This window comes from Rhinopithecus roxellana, chromosome 20, assembly GCF_007565055.1.
Source record: "Rhinopithecus roxellana isolate Shanxi Qingling chromosome 20, ASM756505v1, whole genome shotgun sequence".
In the NCBI taxonomy this organism is placed as follows: domain Eukaryota; kingdom Metazoa; phylum Chordata; class Mammalia; order Primates; family Cercopithecidae; genus Rhinopithecus; species Rhinopithecus roxellana.
In genome coordinates, this window is record NC_044568.1 from 48782706 (window position 1) to 48802999 (window position 20294).

At 40.4% G+C, this 20294-nt stretch overlaps 1 protein-coding gene across 1 annotated transcript in view; it reads right to left on the bottom strand.

Annotated features, from left to right (window-relative positions):
- The window catches only part of USP31 (ubiquitin specific peptidase 31), a 96060-nt gene that overhangs the window by 11499 nt on the left and 64267 nt on the right, over positions 1 to 20294 (bottom strand). Inside the window, exons 7-13 of the mRNA XM_030925555.1 lie at positions 12046 to 12226; positions 9164 to 9275; positions 8535 to 8629; positions 7004 to 7081; positions 6282 to 6411; positions 3871 to 3990; positions 1382 to 1607 (exon numbers count right to left, since the gene is read on the bottom strand). Of these exons, the coding sequence (XP_030781415.1) occupies positions 1382 to 1607; positions 3871 to 3990; positions 6282 to 6411; positions 7004 to 7081; positions 8535 to 8629; positions 9164 to 9275; positions 12046 to 12226 (942 nt within the window). The remainder of the gene's footprint in view (positions 1 to 1381; positions 1608 to 3870; positions 3991 to 6281; positions 6412 to 7003; positions 7082 to 8534; positions 8630 to 9163; positions 9276 to 12045; positions 12227 to 20294) is intronic.

Below are 20294 nucleotides of genomic sequence, written 5' to 3' on the forward strand. Positions count from 1 at the left end.
CTCCGACCTCTGCCCACTGCTCACACCTCCACCACAGAACCCATGATGTGGGACTCCTCTTTTTAAATCATATCTGTACCTACGTTTCCCCCTACATGATTACACTCTCGGAAAACAGAGGCTGGGGACCTACTGATTTCTGCTGTGATAGAGCCCAGGGCAAGCAGGATGTAAGGGGCTCAATAAATGTTCACTTGAACAACATTAAGAAAATGCCAGTATAATCCCAACAGTGGAAAATATGGCAAAAACGTAGAGAAAAACATGTCAAGTATATCTACATACCAAAATATTACCTACATACAGTGGAACATTATTCAGCCCTAAAAAGGCAGGAAATTCTGATACCTGCTACAACGTGGATGAACCTTACAGACATTATGCTACATGAAATAAGCCAGTCACAAAAGAACAAATATTGAATGATTCCATTTAAAAGGAGGTACCAAGAGTAGTCAAATTCATAGACACAGAAAGTATAGTGCTTGTCACGGCTGAGGGGAGAGAAAACAGGAATTAGTGTTTATTAGGTACAGAGTTTAAGTTTGGGAAGATTAAAAAACTTGTAGAGATGGATAGTGATAATGGTTACACAACAACGTGAGTGTACTTAATGTCACTGAACTGTACACTTAAAAATGTTTAAAATGGTACATTTTGTTATGTATATTTTATCTCAATTAAAAAAAAAACAGTGGTTATCTCAGTGATAAGCCCATGGATGATGGTATTCTTTCCACCTCTAGCCTCTAAATTTCATGATGAACATAGTTGCTTTTATAAATGACAAGGTCAATTTAACCTTAAAAAGAAAAACCCTTCTAAGTCACTTTAAAGACACTATAAAAGTGTCACACACTTGTATCCCAGCTACTCTGGAGAATGAGGCAGGAGAATTGCTTGAGCCCTGAAGTTCAAGGCTGTAGCGTATGATAATCACATCTGCGAATAGCTACTGTACTCCAGCCTGGGCAACACAGCAACAGCTCATCTTTAATTAAAAAAAAAAAAAAAAAGTAGTTCACAATCATTTAAAATAAGAGAGAAGCTAGAACCTCAAGGAACTCTTATCTGGCAAAACCTTAAATGGGGAGTGCAGGTTAGGTAAACAAAGAGCAAATCCTCAGTTCACCAGACTGCTATCTGCACATACCACTCCCCAGTCAGTCAGCTACCTACTGGATGACCCCACTCAGGAAGAGGAGGAAGAATGTTCATTTATTTGCTCTTGGGCAGAGAGCCGGAGGATGGAAACTGCCCTCACAGTTGGCACACTGCCTACCGGAGGGGAAATGAGGCTCTCAAGTCAAGTCACCCCGTCACAAGCAAACCCGTCTGAAGGACTCGCCAGCACAGACACGCGGCCTCTCACACTGCAGACCTGTGTAGTGCCCCCCTTGCATGGTGCCATGGTGATTGCACACAGCATACAGGTCATAGATGTAGTCCTCAGGGTCCCTCCCGAGTCCATAGGGCCGTCTCCACGGGGACCAATGGGATGGCAAACTCCAGCTGCTCTGGCTCCTCTTAACCACATGAGGTGTCATGTCCAGGCCAGTCAAAGGGAACTTGACCATGTTCTGAAGTTTCATGCGCCTGTCTCCTTCCTGTTGTAAGAAGAAAAACAAGTTCTGGTGATATTTTAATGCAAGCAGATGGCAGATCACTTTAGGGGAGCAATGTGGATCCTATCAGATAAAGCAGTGTGAGTTACCTATCTGACGTTTCCCAAGACATACAAAACAGGGAAACAGATGATAGTTTTAGCTGTCTAGAGGAACAGGTTTTAGTATCAGCTAAGGTGGAACCAGTGAGGATCCATATGGGGGGGTAAATGAGTCTTCTTCTATGAGTCTTCCTTTCCTTATCTGTTAAAGGGCTTTAAAGCGTTTGACTTAGAAAAAAATGACAATATCAGGTGGCTCTTCCTGATACCTCTGTCAAAGAGGTATGAAAACTAATGATGTGATGGCTCCGTGAAGGGCAAACCACAGTGCCTGGCGTAGAAGAGCCTCTCGATAAGCAGCACCTATTCCCCTCCACCTCCTCCAACAGGCACATCACAAGGCAACACTGACTCAGCTTAACATATTCACTCAGTGGCAATCTTTGGTAATCTGTATTTTCCATTAAACCTATAAGGAAATGCTTTGAAATCCATCCATGAGTTGAATAGATATTCACTGCGTGTTTCCTGTGTCTATGGGAACTTTAAAAAATTAATCAATAATAGATATGCCCACCCTAAGGAGCTACGTAAGGGTCTGTGAAGGGAAGAAAAATGTTCATGACAGGAAGGGATGACGGGTCCTGGGTGGTCAGGAAGGCCAGCCTGAAGAATCTGGATCGTATCCTCTCAGGCTTTTATGGAAAAGGTGATGTCACCAGAGTTGTGGGTGAAGAACTGTATGAGCAGTGCACAGAACATGTTAGAAATAGGAGTAGTGGAGGTGAAGAAATCACTTAAAAGTCATTGCAACAGTGACCAGCTGAAAAGCAACAAAATGTCTGAATCAGCACAGTGACAGCAAGAATGGGGAGGGGACACACAGGAGTCAATGAAGAGGCATGGCCATGCCTAGATGAGAGGGACAAGAAAGAAGAGTCAAAGAGGACACTGCAGGTTTACGCCTGGGTTGCTGGAAGGGTGGTGACATGCCTTCAAAAGAAAACAGAAAGCCCAGGAAATTACTCTATCTATGTCTGGGGAAGGAGACACAGCAGGCTGGGATCCAAACCCTCAGTCAGTTTTCCACCTGCAAATCCCAACAGAATACATACTGGGTGCCAAATGCCCACTCTTCACTCCCATAGGAGCTGAACCTCGAACCTCTGTGTGAAAGCCCCAGACCTGGGGACCATGTGTGTGTCGCCCGATACCTCCACCTCCTCAGACAGTCCTGAACATCTCTCCATCTGCCACAACCTATCCCAGCTACTAGCAGCCCACCCTGGATGACGGCAAGGGCCTCCTTCAGGTCTCCCCATCTTCATTCTTGTAGCCTCTAATCTGTTATCTACAAAATAGCCAGAATAATATTTTCAAAATACAGATTTGGTAAGGTTGCTTCTCTGCTTATAACCCTTCATCAGAATCCTACTCCGCCCACAAAGGGTTCCTTGGACAGCCAGCATCCACCCACGTCTTCCATAAACTCCCACCACTGCCCACCCCTCTAGAGTGCCTGCCCACCTGGCCTGCTGCAGGCTGTGCTTTCTCTACTGCTGGGCTTTGCACACACTGCTCCCTCTGCCCCCGTGTGGGAGATCCCTGCTTCCACCTCACCTAGTAAAAGCTTGCTCATCTTTCAGATACAAACTTAGAGCCAGGCCTCGTGGAGTCCGTTAATGTTCACTTCCCATTTACCTCTTATACTGAGACTGTCTAGACAATCCTAACCTCAGGGAATAGACAGCCTTTTTGGAAAAACTGACTCACAAAGCAATACAATTCAAAGCAGATTTTCTTTGTATTTATTTATGACTCATCTCCCCAGCCATACAACAGCTCCTCAGGAGCAGAACACCCATTATTATATTAGGTAGAAATAGAATTCTACCTCCCCCAGAAAGGATCTCTACTTAGTTCTTTTTAAATCCCAGAGTACACTTAACAAAATTTAAGCACAACATTTACAAGTCAAGAACAAAGTAAAATATCTGCAATATGAACTAAAATCAAATTTTGCCTTGGGAAAGAACAAAACATTACCCTAAATACAGGGGCAAAAAAAGTGTGTCTATAACATACACAGACAGGACTCACTGGATCAAACAGGTATACCAAAGAGCCCTCATAGAGCCCATCAGCAGGAGGCATAAGAAATTTGTCACAACTTGTTTGTTCCTGAGGACAGACGATTTCCGTACCTGTCGAAATCTCTTCAGATGTATAATAAGCACATCAGGCAGAGTCCAGAGGCTTAATGTAATGCTTCCCTGCTGCAGCTGCTTACAGTGTGGGCAACGCCAGGCATCATCAGGGGCAAGCTGAAAACAGAAGCATGACTCCCATTAAGCACCACTTAATGCAAGACTGTGTTACGGCTGGACTAAGGCCTTAGCCAGGGCATGGGGCAACTCAAAATCTCTCTGGAAACTGCAGATGCTGGGCATCAATGGAATAACATAATCAAAAGTGGCCAGAGCTGGCACCCAAACTCTAAACAGATTCTGGTTTGTTGAATAGATTATCCCTCAAAGAGGAACGACTAAATCAGTAAATACTGTATAAATGTTAAATATGTTACTTACTTACTTTCTTTCTGTTTTTGAAACAGAGTCTCACTCTATCACCCAGGTTGGAGTACACTGGCGTGATCTTGGCTCACTGTAACCTCCATCCCTCAGGCTCAAGTGATTCTTCCACCTCAGCCTCTTGAGTAGCTGAGACCACAGGCACGCACCACCACGTCCAGCTAATTTTTGTATTTTTGGTAGAGATCGGGTTTTGCCACGTTGCCCAGGTGCTATTGAACTCCTGGGCTCAGGCGATCCATCCACCTCAGCCTCCCAAAGTGCTGGGATTACAAGCGTGAGCCACTGCGCCCGGCCAGATGTCCCTTTCTATGTGCCATGTACTGCTCTGGATACTGGAATTATTTAGTGATCAAGACAGATGGAGTACCTGCTCTCATGGAACACATACTGTGTCAATTCTGTCCCTCACCTCCTGTCCTCCAGCCATACTGGCTTCATTTCTGTTTGACAGTCTTGCCCAAGGGCCTTTGCTTCCTATTCCAGGACCTTGGCTTCCTTTATTTACTTGTTCCAGTACACTATAAACAGCATGAAGGCACAAACGTTGTTTATGTTGGCCCCTGCTACTTCTCTAGTACCAGTATGATACCTAACATGGTATGTACTCAGCAAACACCTACTGAATGAATAAGCCCGTTAAAAGGTATCTTGCTAGCATTCTAGATCAGCGAGATGTTTCCTGGAATACCAGTGATGCCATCTAGTCGATCTGCTCATCCATTATCTTTGTGCCATTATCAAACATCTCCAAAGTCATTAAAAAAAAAAAAAAAAAGCTAAACAGGGCAAGGTGCCATAGAGAACCTATAGTCAACCAATTCCAAAGCCAACTATTTCATAATTGAGTGCAAAACTGGGAGAAACAAAAAAAAAAAAAAAAAAAGGGAAAAAAAACAAACATGTCTTATGAAAAACTACTATTAAAGGAACTAGCTAAAAACAGTGTGGGGGAGAGAAGACTCAGTGGAAATACAAAAGCTATTTTCAAATATTCAAGTAACAGACAAAAATAAAATTAGGACTTCTGAGTCATAACGAATTTAAGAGACAGAACAATTATTAGCTGTAGTAACCAGCAGACATATTTCAGGTTCATTTCAGTTACCATCAGAGCTATCCAGAGAATACACAGTTTATCTGTCTCAAGGAGGCAAACACCTCATAACAAAAGATATTTAAACTCAGGCTAAGCAATCACCTATTTGAAATTAAGTAGAAGAAGAACCCAATCACTAGAATAAAGGAGTTTTAAAGTTCCCTTCAATCCTGAAATTGCATGACTCCCTCTATTTAAGAGTGAAGAGTTACAACTAGTAGTCACAATTATGATCCTAAATATCAATGCAAGGTTAGATGAACTCCAAGTACTCTGATCAATGTTTATAAGGTGCATAAAAATCACACAGGCCTGGGCCCCACCCACAGAGGCTTATTTATCCATCTCTCTGTCCATCCATTCATTTAAATACTTACTGGGTCCCTACTACCTGCAAAGCCTTGCTGTCTACTTTCTGGTCTATATCGACACGGTTCAATATGGGAGCTACTAACCACCATGTGTCTGCTGAGCACTTGAAACATGACTAATGCAATGAAGGAACTGAATTATTTATTATTTACTTCACTTAATTTTAATTAATTTAAATTTAAATAGGTCCTGGCACCTATGTTCTTAGTATCAAAAAGTCAAGAATCACTGTTTAAGTTGCTAAGGAAAAGATCTTAAAACTTCTAAATTGAGAAAGAAAATCATCAAAACTTGATCATTAACCATGAAAAAGAACTAACTACGAAGGTTCATTTCCAGAGTATTTCAATTAATCAAGGTTTTCTAGAAACGTACGACTTTTTGTTAAAGTCCTAAAAGCAACAGCACTAAGATGCTCATTACATGTGCAGACTTACATATATGCAAAATCCTGCAGCGACTTCTGGGGCATGATTTGTTTCTCCACTGTCATCTTGCCATGCCCCACTCCCCACCGCCCTGAGCAACCAAGAAATGCTGCCCAGCCTCTTACCCGCTCCTCTTTGGTGTAGAGTTGGAAACACTGGGACAAAGTACAGGTTTGAGGCTGATGATGACGCTCCCTTTGCAGACGAACACTTTCTGCATCAGGGATATACTCATCTTCAGTATTTACAAACAAGCTGCAATTAGGGGGAGAAGCATCTATCAGATAATGTATTGCAAAACAGAAGGAAAAATACAATTATGGCTTTGTGAAGTGACTACAAACTCATAACCAAAGGGAAAAAAAAATCAATGTGTAAGAAAACAAAAGTAGTGACCGAATTTTTCTATATTCCAAAATGTTCTTGAAAAGTTCTCTGTATACAAAGTTATTTCCAGAACTAACTTGATTTTTCTGGGTCTGGCCATGAACTGTACTGGTTAAATCACATATTCCTGTCCTTTACATCTAAGAACATGCATCTAACATCGCTTCCTAGAATTAATGGGCCTGTAATAAAAAATCAAAGTAAACTGAACCTATATAGTAATGAGTATACAGTTTCTCTTTCAGCAGTGAACAAATGTTCTAAGGTTCTGGGATTGAGAAGAGAGAATGTACAGGAAAGAAATAATAAACTGCTTAAATAAAGGGTTAACAACACATCTGGATACTTAGCTAAAGAGAAGAGAGATTTAGGTTTTGGCTCACTTAACATATCAAAAGTGTGCTATAAAAATGATAATTAAAACAATGTTTCTATAAACACTAACTTTAAAAATACTCACAAATCTCTTGTCTCCTTGTCCCACTCGACTACTAATTTCACATGAGCAGTGCCACCTGGTCCACAAGATTTTAATGCCCTGTAGAACCGGGGAAGTGAAGAGGGAAGCCACATATTATTTTCTAAACAAATGATTTTACTTAATATGATTATGTTCTACCTGAAATCATAATGTGATTAATGAAAATCTTCATCATAGTTCCCCATCAGAAAAAAGTTTTTGGCAAGACCACTATAACCACTGATTTAGTAACTACATGACAACTAAACTGAAAAACGCTTAAATTAAAAAGCCCAATATAGTATTAATAATAAAGAGGTGGAAGAAATTTAGTGTCATTTATAAGGCTGCTGATGATCACACTCAGATAGTCATTATGACCTTCCCAACTTCTTGCCCAATTTTTCACCCACCCAAATAGACACTGGATGGTAGTCCCCTGGGAACAAAGTCACCCCTTGCACCTTTCCACATCTCCACCAACATGCCACGCCTGCTCTAGACTGCACCCTTCTTCCTCCTTCCTCCAAATCTACCCCCCTCCCAAGTTCACTGGCTCCTTGCCATCTCCTGGGAAACCCAGAACTCAGTTAATATTACCCATCTCATCTTGTTTATGTTGTGCAATATTTTGGATTGTTGTCTAATCTATTAACTCTCATCTCTAAACCCAAACAGTGAGCTTTCAAGCAGGACTATGTTGTATGCTTTTTTAGAATCCTGAAATACAGGCACTACAATATTTGTTGAAAAAATCATTTTATTATAATAATTTTTATTATAAAAAATGTGAGTTTTCATATGTATATTATATATTCATAGACACACAGTGTGTATAGATGTATATTATTTTATTAATACAATAGAGTATTATAAATATAACAGATTTAGCCAGCACAGAGGTAGCAGAGTAGAGTGACTAATTCTGCGGGGCAGGTTGTGGGGGGTGAGAGGAGGAAGAGTATAAAAAAGGGCTCAAAGGAAAGGGATTACAGAGAGAAGAAACCACACATGCAAAGCAGGCGTATAAAATAGTATCGCCTGTTCAAACAATCATCAGTACTTTAATGCTGCTGAAAGTTTGGGATAGTGGAGAGAGGAAGAGCAAGGCCTGACAAAAGTGAAGTAAGCAGAATTCAAACTGTGAAGAACTTCTTACATTGTGGAACATGGGGTTTATCTTTTATGCCACAAGTTGCCATATAAGGGTTTTAAGGAAGAATGTAGCCTGATTAGAACGTTACTTTACAAAACTTCATTCCTGGTGAATATGAAAGTGTCATTTATCTGCAGTCCTAGGACATACGTTAATTTGCTTTCCTAACGCAAGTCCTCCAGGGCTTTTCTTATTTCAAGAAAGATCATTAAACATATACCCAAGCACGAATCAAAAGTAAAATAAGTACTTAATTTTGAAATGAGCCTAAAGAACCTTCCACACTTATGTGGAAATTATATCAGACATCACTTGAAATCACACATGAACATGTGTGAGATTCTAAAAGGTAATTAAAAAAATTTTTTTTTTTACCTTTCTACTGTCGGGTGGCACAAGGGTTGCTCCTCCTGGGGCAGCAAGTATGTTATTCCAACAACACTGACCACACGCAAGCTGAATGGACACACCTGCATCAGATGTTAGATGAGAATTAAGCCAAATTTTTCTTCAAGGGCATCTGTTTCACAGTGGCATTTCCAAAACAGATTAGAGTTTCAGTAAACTGTTTATTCTGCAAAATGCTTCTCTATAAGATTCTATAAGGTTGTTGAGCCACTCTAATACACTTTAAATATGATTTACCCAAATGCGATTTACATATCAAATAAGTCACGCACGACAAGTAACACATCGCTTTTACTAAACATCAGCTTAATGGTCTTCCATGGATACCTTAACATAGTAATAATTTTAAAATATACAGATAGACATTCTACTAAACCCTTCCAAGCTGATCATGTATCAACGTTTTTAGATAAATATTATAAAGGAATACGCGGCAGTTCAAGGAAAACCTTGCAGTGGCTAGCTCTTTCATAAAATAAGGGATAAATTCTCAGTCCTGGAAATCCAAACACAAGAAACTCAAATTTCATTGTAATGCTTGTTTCTTCACCGAGTATACACCCATGCTATGCTGGAATATCAAAATGCTTACAAACCTGAATGCAAACCGTGGGCCTCAAGAAATACTTCATCTTCTCCAAGATTTCCTTCTGCAGAAGGTCCCAAGCTATTGTCTTCTCTAAGTGCAGCACAAAAGGCAGTCCAAATCTAACATACATCAACAATGTAATCACCTTAAAAGTACAGTAATTCCTTTAACACTGTTATCTTTTGTTCTTGATCTCTTAAAATGGAATCACAATATAATTGGCTTTAGGACAGTTCTCAAAATAAAACAAACAGGAAATTTAATGGTAACTCTTCATAAGGAGATGAACAGCTTAGATTTCTAAATTAAATTTAATAGCCAATACACCAAAATGGCTTCTAGGGGTGTATGGTACTAGGACAGCAGGTGGCAATGGGGCAGGATCAGTGAAGATGGGGAGCAGAGGGAATGGGAGTGGACATGAGCCTGGCAAACAGCACACGTCAAACCCATAAGGGGTTGGGTGCCAGAGGACTAGATAGGGCTGGAAGGTCTCACAGACAGGCAGCCACATTCTTGAGTCTCTGACAACAAGGGAGGCACTGGCAAGCAAGTGACAGTGAAAGTCAGTTCCAGAGCTGTCTATGTCCCACAGAGTCCAAGCAGTACTGTGGTTCTTGGCCTCAGCTGCATAGACCGAAGACCAAAATCACCAGAGGAGCTTTAGAAAATAATGATGCCCAAGTCCAGCCCCCAGAGATTCTGAGGAAATCAGTTCGGAATGTGATCTGAACACTGAGATGTTTTTAGGGACTCCCTGGGTGGTTCCAATATGCACCCCATGTTGAGGACCACTAGCCTACCCTCAACTCTCATCCATGCCCAGTCATTCAAACCCGAATTCCCTGAATGTGTCCTACTCTCACACATGCATGTCTTTTTGTCAGGGAACTACCTCTGCTTGGAATACCCTCCCCATCCGTCTGAGTCTAGGCTGTCGCCTGCTCACTCGTGTGAAGACCCAGTGGAGGTATTCTTTTCCAGGAGGCACCCTGTTGGCTTGTTTCCTGTGTATACTGTGCTATAAACAATGCCTGCTTATTGTTCTGCCTCCACCAATAGGCTGTGAGTTATTTGATAGCAAGCACTGTGATGTATTTATCTTAGTAGCACAGACAGACAATGTCTACAAAATAGAAGATGAATGAATGAATGAACAAATGATCTAACAGATTAACTCCGACTCAGGCCCAGAGGGAAGTAGAGGTGCTAAGATCATCAAGAAACCAGTTTCCAAGAACTATCAAACTGTTCGCTTGTTGTGGTGCTTAACAGTGAACCAATCTGCCTAAAAACTACTGTGATGTGAAATGAGTTACAAGCACATGTAAATCACCCAACCATATTTTTTTAAAATAATGACTTCACTCTTTGAGAGACTAGCATCATGAAGGGAATTTCACAGGTTCTTTACTTCATTCCTTCTGTGCCTGACACACACCAACCTACTCCTAGTCTTGTGTGCATGTACTGGGTGTTCCCTCTGCATGGGATCCTTTCTCCTCATGTTCACACAGCTCACTGGGGCTCAGCTTGGCTGCAGTCTCTACAGGGACGCCTTCCCTGACCTCCCTTCCTAATGTAGTCTTGCCAGCCTCCCATCACACTCTATCATTCTAGTCTGTTTTAATGCCTTCAGCGTGGTACAGACTGTCTGAAGTTAAAGACATCTGCTTGTTTATAGCCGGTCTGTCCTAGCTAGGATGGAAGCTCCATGAGGACACAGACCCTGCCTGTCTTGTTCCCTGCTGAATCCCCAGTGTTTAGAACCATGCCCAACACACTGTAAACACTAAAATATCTGTCAATGAATAGCATAAATATGCATATCAACACATTTTACATTTATGTTATTTACTATGCAAGGAACTTATTTCAAAGCAAAAATGTCAAAGGCTAACATAAAGGTTACCCTAACAAATGTTAAGAAACACTGAGTCATTTCTCCTTGAAACATATCTGTCTTGTTAATACTCAGGTTACATTCCTACTGTGACACAGTTACTTTAAAAGATAGTCTAAAACACCCATACACTCTTACAGAGGGCATTAGACAAATTTGAGAGAGATTTCTGACTCCCAAATTTCTGACTTACAAAGCTGAATGAATGTGTGGGTGCCATTTCCCAAGATGGGAAATACTGGAGAGCCAGTTTTAAAAGGAAAGAAAATGAGTTCAATTTGGGACATAAGACTGAGGGACATGCACCATCCAAGGAGACATGTTAAGAATTAAAAAATAAAAATGAAAAAGCTGTCAGGAAAGCACCTGGAAATGGGTCTAGAGTCCCAAGAGGAGCCTGAACTGAAAATACACATATGAAATGGACCTTTAAAAACTAGATTCCTGGCCAGATGCAGTGGCTCACGCCCATAATCCTAGCACTTTGGGAGGCCAAGGCAGGTGGATCGTCTGAGGTCAGGAGTTTGAGATCAGCCTGACCAACACGGTGAAACCTCGTTTCCACTAAAAATATAAAAAATCTGCTGGGTGTCATGGCTGGCGCCTATAATCCCAGCTACTCAGGAGGCTGAGGCAAGAGAATCGCTTGAACCTAGGAGGCGGAGGTTGCAGTGAACCGAGATCATACAACTGCGCTCCAGCCTGGGTGACAGAGCGAAACTCTGTATCAAAAAAAAAAAAAAAAAAAAAAAACCCCAAAAAAAACACACACACAAACAACAACAAAAAGAAATCCAGATTCCTAATTTTACTCTCCCCCAATCAACACCCCAAATCAGGTCAACTTGTACATGTATTTTTTCTAAATATCAGAATAAAAAATTAAGTACTAAAAGTAAGAACTTTTTGCCCATGCTTTTTAAAATGTTTGAAAATACTGAACTTTTACAGTCTAGCTACTTACTGGGAAATAATCTGGTTCTCACCTTTTCCCTTGTTGCCCAGTGCAGGCTCGGTTACACACCAACAGGACAATCTTGTCGCTGCCTGCTCTTGAGGTGGACGAATCCATTTTCCCTTGCTTTGCTGCTGTTTGTGTAGGAGAAGACAGTCTATGATAATCCAAGCCAAATTTCAAGTGGTTTAGGTTGTTGTTTAAATGAATTCCTGAAATAGAATAAAAACAACCCATTTCATCTCTTCAAAATTATTTTTATTCACTCATTATGAAGAAATTTACCCAACAGAGAAAATTTTTTAAAAAATTGTCATTATGTAAATTAAACTGCAATCAAAAAAAGAAACATCCTACTTAGATTACTCATCTAGCTGTGAGAGAATTTCTTTAGCATCCATTATTATTTCCTTTAAACTAGTCTTACCTACCCTAAAAACTGAAAACTAAAACTGCACTTCATTGAATGTTAGATAGTTTTAGAAGCGCATGTGTGCTGAGATGACTCATCAAGAAAATTTAGTGAGGTCATGCAACCAGTAATCAAATAAATTTTTAAAAAATAAAGATGAGAATATGTGGAATGCTCTTCAATATTCAATAGCAGTTTCTTCTCCCTGATTAAAGAGCCAGACTTATAAGAAATGAAAGGTAAATTACACACTACACCTACTAGACTCAGAGCCATCAGGAGAATCTTCCAACTTGGAATACAATCTACTAGACTGGATCAATCCACATTAAAGTTACCAAAAATATATGTTTGACAGGCACAGTACTGATCCTCCCAAATGCCCCAAAGCAGGGCCCTGTCAATCAAAGTACCCAGCAATTCAGCACCCAGCACAACCTCAATAAATGCCTGACTAAATACCTGTTCCTTCCTTTAATCCTTTGGAAGTACAGCCTAGGGAAATGACGCCCCAGCTGGAGAATAAAAGAAACCCCTCCTACCACCACCATAAATAATAACACCACCAGAAAGAGAATAAAATACAAATGGCCTACACAAAAGTATTTATAGCAGAATGCTGGCAATAACCTCAATACTCAGCAATCTAAGACTCACTGAACCTATTACGATACCTCAACATTGTAACAATTTAAAATGACAAGTACACAGATAATACCAATATAAATTCCAGATAGAGTTTAAAAAAACAACACACACAAACTAGAAATGAGAAAAAAGCTGACTCTTTGTCAAGCCATTAGAGGGAAGAAAACTTTTTAAGCTTAAACACCATAAAGAAATCAAAAGGAACAGGAGTAGATCTCACTTCATAACCATTTTAAACTCTGGTATGAGAAAATAAAAATAATAGATATCTGAAGTTGAGATAATAAATAAACTCGTTTCCCAGGTTCTTGGCAGAGGTAAGGGTGGGAAGACCTGTTCTCCTAGAATTGATGAGGACTCCTGAGAAGATGAGGGGATGCCACATTGTCAACTGCACAGAAATCAAGCTCTGTGTTCAAATTGTGGACCTGTTTACTGCCAGCTGTGCGAGCTGGGAGTGGTTACTTCATCTCCAAGTCTCAGCTTCCTCGCTGGTAATGTGGGGAAAGCAGTAACCTCATTATGTATTGAACAAAACATCTGTTAAGGCCTTAGGACAGAGGCTAAGGCACACTCAATAAGGCAGTCTCTGGCTAGAATACAATAACCTTTGAATTCACCAAATTCACTTATAAATAGAAGCTCAGTGTTAACCCTAAGCAACTAGGGTGGGAACAGGATTTTGAGAAATTTTCAGTTGAACAAACACTACCTGCATAGTAAGAACTATACTGCACTGCTTGGTATAGTAAGATAAAGCAAAATGTGGTCCCAGCTCCAGAGAACTTCACAGTGTGGTGGGAAGGACAGAAAGGAAAACAGATCATTTCCACATTACATGCTGGTGTGAGAGGTTAACAGAAGTTACTATAATTGAAGCCCAGAAGAGCAGGAGTTCCCCAGCCAACCTGCAGGTAAAGGGAGTGAGGAAAGGCTCTCTGGACAAGATAATTTAGGTATTTTTTACTATAATGCAATAAAATTAGGAAACAATCCAAACAAAAACACATACAGGGAAATGCAACAACTGGAAAAGAAAGAAAAACAAGCACCTGGGTCAAAGAAGAATAAGTGAAATAATAGACTATCTAGAAAATATTGTAAATATCAGTAGACCAGAGAAAACTGAATTGTAAGCTGGCATTGTAGAAAGCCGGCCAACCCAATATACAGGATCACCAAAAGAATCAGAAACTGGAGGCGCTAGAGGCCTCTGGAAGTAAAGGGTGAAGTAAAAGAGGAATTAAAATAAGGATTTTCAACAAGAGCACCAACATCATTCAAGGAGGACAGTACAATCTCTTCATCAAATGGTGCTGGGACAAGTAAATATTTACTTGCCCCAGAATGGAGTTTGGTCCCTACCTCATACAATTTATAAAAATTAACTTAAAATGTATCAACAACCTAAATGTAAGAGCTAAAACTACAAAACTCAGAAGAAAACACAAGGGTAAATCTTTATGACCTTGGATGTGGTGACGGATTCTTAGATATGACAACAAAATTATGAGCAACAAAAGAAAAAATAGACTTCATCAAAATGAAGAACTTTTGAACATCAAAAAACACTATCAAGAAAGAGAAAAAAACCCAGAGAATGGAATAAAATACTTGCAAGTCATATATCCCATAAGGGTCTAGTATTATACAACCTTACAAAGAATTCTTAAACTCAACAGAAAGTGCAATTTAAAATGGGAAAAAGTCTTGAATAGACATTTCTCCAGAATATATAAATGGCCAACAAGCACAGGACAAGATGTTCATCATCATTTACTATTAGAGAAATGCAAGCCAAAACCTTAATGAAGTAACACTTCACATCCACCAGGATGACTAAAATCAAAAAGATGAAAAATAAATGTTGGCAAAGATGTGGAGAAATTAGAACTCTCATCTATTGCTGGTGGAAATGTAAAACAATCCAGCTCCTGTGGAAAACAGTTTGGTAATTCCCAAAAAAGATAACCATAGAATTATGATATGATCCATCAACTCCATATACCCAAAAGAACTGAAAACAGGTATTCAAACAAATACTTGTACATAAATGTTCATAGTAGGACTATTCACAATAGACAAAAGGTAGGAAAAAAACAAAAGCCCATCAATGGATTAATGGATAAAGAAAATGTGGTACATGCATATGTATGTATGGAATAATGTTCAGCCATTAAAAAGGAATGAAGTGGATCCATTCCAAGATGGTCGAACAGGAACAGCTCTGGTCTGCAGCTCCCGGCATGATGGATGCAGAAGATGGGTGATTTCTGCATTTCCAACCGAGGTACCTGGTTCATCTCACTGGGACAGCTGCACAGTGGGTACAACCCACGGAGGGTGAGCTGAAGCAGGGCAGGGCGTTGCCTCACCCGGGAAGCTCAAGGGGTTGGGGGATTTCCCTTTCCTAGCCAAGGGAAGCTGTGACAGACCCTACCTGGAAAAACAGGACACTTCCACCCAAATACTGCACTTTTCCCAAGGTCTCAGCAACCAGCAGACAAGGAGATTCGGGTCCCACGCCCATGGAGCCTTGCTCGCTGCTAGCGCAGCAGTCTGACAACGAACTGTGCAGCGGCAGCCTGGCTAGGGGAGGGGCATCCACCATTGCTGAGGCTTGAGTAGGTAAACAAAGCGGCCAGGAAGCTCGAACTGGGCAGAGCTCCCCGCAGCTCAGTAAGGTCTGCTGCCTCTATAGACTCCACTTCTGTGGGTAGGGCATAGCTGAACAAAAGGCAGCAGACAGTTTCTGCAGACTTAAATGTCCTTGTCTGACAGCTCTGAAGAGAGCAGTGGTTCTCCATCCACAGCATTTGAGCTCTGAGAACGGACAGATAGCCTCCTCAAGTGGGTCCCTGACTCCCATGTAGCCTAACTGGGAGACACCTCCCAGGAGGAGGCAACAGACACCTCATGCAGGTGGGTGCCCGTCTGGGACGAAGGTTCCAGAGGAAGGATCAGGCTGCAATATCTGCTGTTCTGCAGCCTCTGCTGGTGATACCAGGCAAACAGGGTCTGGAGTGGACCTCCAGCAAACTTCAACAAACCTGCAGCTGAGGGACCTGACTGTTAGAAGGAAAACTAACAAACAGAAAGGAATAGCACAAACATCAACAAAAAGGACATCTACACCAAAACCCCATCTGTAGGTCACCAACATCAAACACCAAAGGCAGACAAAACCACAAAGAGGGGGAGAAATCAGAGCAGAAAGACTGAAAATTCTAAAAACCACAGCGCCTCTTCTCCTCCAAAGGATCACAGCTCCTCACCAGCAATGGAACAAAGCTGGATGGAGAATGACTTTGATGAGTTGACAGAAGTAGGCTTCAGAAGGTTGGTAATAACAAACTTCTCTGAGCTAAAGGAGCATGTTCGAATGCATCGCAAGGAAGCTAAAACCCTTGAGAAAAAGGTTAGACAAATGGCTAACTAGAATAAACAGTGTAGAGAAGAGCTTAAATGACCTGATGGAGCTGAAAACCATGGCATGAAAACTTTGTGATGCATGCACAAACTTCAACAGCCAATTCGATCAAATAGAAGAAAGGGTATCAGTGATTGAAGTAAAGCAAGAAGACAAGGTTAGAGAGAAAAGAGTAAAAAGAAATGAACAAAGCCTCCAAGAAATATGGGGCTATGTGAAAAGACCAAATCTACATTTGATTGGTGTACCTGAAAGCGATGGGAAGAATGGAACCAAGCTGGAAAATACTCTTAAGGATATTATCCAGGAGAACTTCCCCAACCTAGCAAGGCAGGCCAACATTCAAATTCAGGAAATACAGAGAACACCACAAAGATATTCCTCAAGAAGAGCAACCCCAAGACACATAATTGTCAGATTCAGCAAGGTTGAAATGAAGGAAAAATGTTAAGGGCAGCCAGAGAGAAAGGTCAGGTTACCCACAAAGGGAAGTCCATCAGACTAACAGCGGATCTCTCGGCAGAAACCTTACAAGCCAGAAGAGAGTGGGGGCCAATATTCAGCATTCTTAAAGAAAAGAATTTTCAGCCCAGAATTTATATCCAGCCAAACTAAGCTTCATAAGTAAAGGAGAAATAAAATCCTTTACAAACAAGCAAATGCTTGTCACCACCAGGCTGCCTTATAAGAGGTCCTGAAGGAAGCACTAAACATGGAAAGAAACAACTGGTACCAGCCACTGCAAAAACATGCCAAATTATAAAGACCATCGATGCTAGGAAGAAACTGCATCAATTAACGGGCAGAATAACCAACTAACATCATAATGACAGGATCAAATTCACACATAACAATATTAACCTTAAATGTAAATGGGTTAAATGCCCCATTTAAAAGACACAGACTGGCAAATTGGATAAAGAGCCAAGACCCATCAGTGTGCTGTATTCAGGAGACCCATTTCACGTGCAGACACACACATAGGCTCAAAATAAAGGGATGGAAGATCTACCAAGCAAATGGAAAGCAAAAAAAAGCAGGGGCTGCAATCCTAGTCTCTGATAAAACAGACTTTAAACCAACAAAGATCAAAAGAGACAAAGAAGGCCATTACACAATGGTATAGGGACCAATTCAACACGAAGAGCTAACTATCCTAAATATATATGCACCCAATACAGGAGCACCCAGATTCATAAAGCAAGTCCTTAGAGACCTACAAAGACACTTAAACTCCCACACAATAATAATGGGAGACAGTAACACCCCACTGTCAATATTAGACAGATCAACGAGACAGAAGGTTAACAAGGATATCCAGGACTTGAACTCAGCTCTGCACCAAGCAGACGTAATAGACATCTACAGAACTCTCCACCCACAATCAACAGTATATACATTCTTTTCAGCACCACATTGCACTTATTCTAAAATTGACCACATAATTCGAAGCACTCTTCAGCAAATGTAAAAGAACAGAAATCACAACAAACTGTCTCTCAGACCACAGTGCAATCAAATTAGAACTCAGGATTAAGAAACTCACTCAAAATTGCACAACTACATGGAAACTGAAGAACCTGCTCCTGAATGACTACTGGGTAAATAACGAAATGAAGGCAGAAATAAAGATGTTCTTTGAAACCAATGAGAACAAAAACACAATGTACCAGAATCTCTGGGACACATTTAAAGCAGTGTGCAGAGGGAAATTTATAGCACTAAATGCCCACAAGAGAAAGCAGGAAAGATCTAAAATTGACACCCTAACATCACAATTAAAAGAACTAGAGAAGCAAGAGCAAACAAATTCAAAAGCTAGCAGAAGGCAAGAAATAACTAAAATCAGAGCAGAACTGAAAGAGATAGAGACACAAAAAAACCTTCAAAAAAATAAAAGAATCCAGGGGCTCGTTTTTTGAAAAGATCAACAAAATTGATAGACTGCTAGCAAGACTAATGAAGAAAAGAGAGAAGAATCAAATAGATGCAATAAAAAATGATAAAGGAGATATCACCACTGATGCCACAGAAATACAAACTACCATCAGAGAATACTATAAACGCCTCTACACAAATAAACGAGAAAATCTAGAAGAAATGGATAAATTCCTAGACACATACACCTTCCCAAGACTAAATCAGGAAGAAGTTGAATCTCTGAATAGACCAATAACAGGCTCTGAAATGGAGGCAATAATTAATAGCCTACTAACCAAAAAGAGTCCAGGACCAGATGGATTCACAGTCGAATTCTAGGAGCTGGTACCATTCCTCTGAAACCATCCCAATCAATAGAAAAAGAGGGAATCCTCCCTAAGTCATTTTATGAGGCCAGCATCACCCTGATACCAAAGCCTGGCAGAGACACAACAAATAAAAGAATTTTAGACCAATATCCCTGGTGAACATCGACGTGAAAATCCTCAATAAAATACTGGCAAACCGAATCCAGCAGCACATCAAAAAGCTTATCCACCATGATCAAGTGGGCTTCATCCCTAGGATGCAAGGCTGGTTCAACATACGCAAATCAATAAACGTAATCCATCACAAAAACAGAACCAACGACAAAAACCATATGATTATCTCAATAGATGCAGAAAAGGCCTTTGACAAAATTCAACAGCCCTTCATGCTAAAACCTCTCAATAAACTAGGTAATGAAGGGACATAACTCTAAATAATAAGAGCTATTTATGACAAACCCACAGCAATATCATACTGAATGGGCAAAACATGGAAGCATTCCCTTTGAAAACCAGCACAAGACAAGGATGCCCTCTCTCACCACTCCTATTAAATATAGTGTTGGAAGTTCTGGCTAGGGCAATCAGACAAGAGAAAGAAATAAAGGGTATTCAATTAGGAAAAGAGGAAATCAAATTGACTCTGTTTGCAGATGACATGATTGTATATTTAGAAAACTCCATCATCTCAGTCCAAAATCTCCTTAAGCTGATAAGTGACTTCAGCAAAGTCTCAGGATACAAAATCAATGTGCAAAAATCACAAGCATTCCTATACACCAATAACAGACAAACAGCCAAATCATGAGTGAACTCCCATTCACAACTGCTTCAAATAGAATAAAATACCTAGGAATTCAACTTACAAGGGATGTGAAGGACCTCTTCAAGGAGAACTACAAACCATTGCTCAATGAAATAAAAGAGGACACAAACAAATGGAACATTCCATGCTCATGGATAGGAAGAATCAGTATCGTGAAAATGGCCATACTGCCCAGGGTAATTTACAGATTCAATGTTATCCCCATCAAGCTACCAATGACTTTCTTCACAGAATTGGAAAAAATGACTTTAAAGTTCAGATGGAACCAAAAAAGAGCCCACACTGCCAAGACAATCCTAAGCAAAAAGAACAAAGCTGGAGGCATCACACTACCTAACTTCAAACTATACTACAAGGCTACAGTAACCAAAACAGCATGGTACTGGTACCAAAACAGATATATAGACCAATGGAACAGAATAGAGGCCTCAGAAATAACACTAGACATCTACAACCACTGATCTTTGACAAACCTGACAAAAGCAAGAAATGGGGAAAGGATTCCCTAATTTAATAAATGGTACTGGGAAAACTGGCTAGCTATATGTAGAAAGCTGAAAGTAGATACCTTCCTTACACCTTATTCAAAAATTAATTCAAGGTGGATTAAAGACTTATATCTTAGACCTACAAACATAAAAACCCTAGAAGAAAACCTAAGCAATACCCTTAGGGACATAGGCATGAGCAAGGACTTCACGACTAAAACACCAAA